Source organism: Oxyura jamaicensis (genome assembly GCF_011077185.1).
Source record: "Oxyura jamaicensis isolate SHBP4307 breed ruddy duck chromosome Z unlocalized genomic scaffold, BPBGC_Ojam_1.0 oxyZ_random_OJ62022, whole genome shotgun sequence".
Classification (NCBI taxonomy): Eukaryota; Metazoa; Chordata; class Aves; order Anseriformes; family Anatidae; genus Oxyura; species Oxyura jamaicensis.
Genome location: NW_023305351.1, coordinates 1 through 2266, shown reverse-complemented (window position 1 = coordinate 2266; position 2266 = coordinate 1). Strand labels below are relative to the sequence as shown.

Below are 2266 nucleotides of genomic sequence, written 5' to 3'. Positions count from 1 at the left end.
GTGCTCTATACCAGTTTCAGATGGCAGGTGCTGAAAACTTTGTTTATCAGTATTGAAGATTTTGTTATTTCAGTGGTACTTTCCCAACTGGCAAGTGTAAGTCCTAGAAAACTGCCTATGGTCAACAGTGTTGCATATAAGCTTTTCAGAGTTCTCTCCATATGTTAAGACATGCTGTTTTAGAGTTTTGTGCATCTTTCAGCAAGAAATAATATATTTCTTGTAGGTGCTTCCCAGGCATTCAAGGAGGAGAAGCAATCAAGTGGATCCAAGCATGAAGGCCCAGGTGGAGCTAAAGTTCATACAGAATCTGCTTCGAGTCCTGTTGCAGAAACATTCAGAGTTATTCAGGGAGCAATCAGTAAAGAATTTGTGAGATCTACGCAGGGTGTCTTCCAGTTTGAATTATCTGGTAAGAAAGACCAGCTCTTGTAAAACTTTCACACGCTCTCATCCATAGCCAAAGGCAGTCTGCCGACTGCCGCTCGTTCTCCCTGTTGTGCTCAGGTGATGAAGGAGGCACTTGGTACATCGACCTGAAAACCAATGACGGGAGCGCTGGCTTTGGAAAGCCTCCTGTGACGGCCGACGTAGTTATGAGCATGTCAAGTGGCGACTTTGTGAAAATGTTCACCGGTGAGTGACAAAGGCATTCACCAGAGGGGCAGCGGTGCCTCGTGCCCAGAATGTTTTATTCTGAACATTTTATTCTGCTGGTAGCCTAGTCGACTGGCTCATCTCTTTGTAGTCCTGGAACTGGATGAGCATTAAGCTTCTAGTGGCTCAGGTGCAAGTAGGATAGAATTCCTTGGGCTTTTCTGGACTCTAACATCCGTGAACAAAAAGAGCATGGAAGTTGATACTGCTTTGTTAAGTAGCTATTAGAGATTTCACAGGGAGTGTAGCTTCAGAAAGCATCCACAGTTTCAGAAAGCATCCAGTCAGTCTATTGAACTTCTTTTCTGCACATCTCTCATCTGTTTTTCCTAAATGTGTGCTGCTTTTACAAGAGTTGGGTAGCGTAGTAACCACCAAATACTACTTTAGGATACCAAGGTTTTGTCTGCACGGTCTGTCTCCAGTTCTTTTCCTGATAATTCTGTATCTTCTTTTTAGGTAAACTGAAGCCAACCATGGCCTTCATGTCAGGAAAGTTAAAGATCAAAGGTAACATGGCACTAGCAATAAAGCTGGAGAAGATGCTGACACAGTTTAACTCTAAACTTTGAGGGGAAAGCCTTCCCAACAGAACTTTGGCCTTTCATGTGTAATGACAATGCTGTTTTTAAGTACTAATCCTTTTTGATGAAATATAGTATGCAAGAATAAAATGTGAGACTGTTAGAGAAGAAATAACTCAGTCTGATTAAGACTAGAAGGTGTTTGTCTTGATTAAAGAATTCCTTCTTGAGAATACATGTGCTAGGTTGCAGGTGTCTTCATTTCCTCTACACCTTTGGAACTGTGCAGCACGCTGGAAGAGGGCTTCCTTCTCGATGGTTCCTGGTGTGCATGTCCCATAAAATGGGTGGGGGAATCAAGTGTTACCCTGCTGTTGTATTTCTATGATATAAATTCCACACAGAGATTCCTGTGCTGGCATAGAAGTGGGAGCACTGTGGTTGGTTTTGCAGGGTACCAAGTATACCTCTGCTAAGTGGCCATCTCATTTTGTTTTTATTATTATATATATATATATATATATATATATATATATATATATATATATTCTTTCCTTGGTTTATTGCCTACACCAGTTCTGGTACCTCTGAGTTAGGTTACGCACACCTGCATGCACACGTGCACACAAGTGCACATCCCATCCTCCACCACGGACAAGGCGATGCCTCCCACAACACCTGTAGGTAACACCAGGAGGTTTAAGCTACCAGACCTGTGCAGACAGCCACATCCCCTTCCTCCTCTTTGGTTGGTAAGGACAGGAGCTCAGCAGTGAAAGCACGGATGGCCTCACTCTCGAAATGGACAAGTGAACACATCCTCATCAGCAGGGCACAAGAGCATCTGCAGAGCCCAGTGTACCAATCTCTTTAAGTGTTTATTCAGTGTCACTAACAGAAGTGCCCAGAATTTAAGGCATCTAGCTCCCCCAAGCATATTGAGAAGCTTGCAAGACTTAGGATTTATTTCCTAATGTACTTCATGATCCAATAGTTTTCAAGGTTTTCAGGCCCATAGTCATCTAACATTGCCTGCATTGTGAAGGGTCCATTCTTGTTGAATTCTGGTAATAAGACAGCAAATT

General features: G+C 42.8%; 1 protein-coding gene across 1 annotated transcript; it reads left to right on the top strand.

Annotated features, from left to right (window-relative positions):
* Nucleotides 1-183: 183 nt before the first annotated feature.
* LOC118158673 (hydroxysteroid dehydrogenase-like protein 2) lies at nt 184-1418 on the top strand (the record flags this gene model as incomplete). Its single annotated transcript, XM_035313346.1, has 4 exons — nt 184-271; nt 302-412; nt 508-636; nt 1117-1418. Coding segments are annotated over 4 exons (441 nt in total), but the record flags the coding sequence as incomplete, so codon positions are not given.
* Nucleotides 1419-2266: the final 848 nt, after the last annotated feature.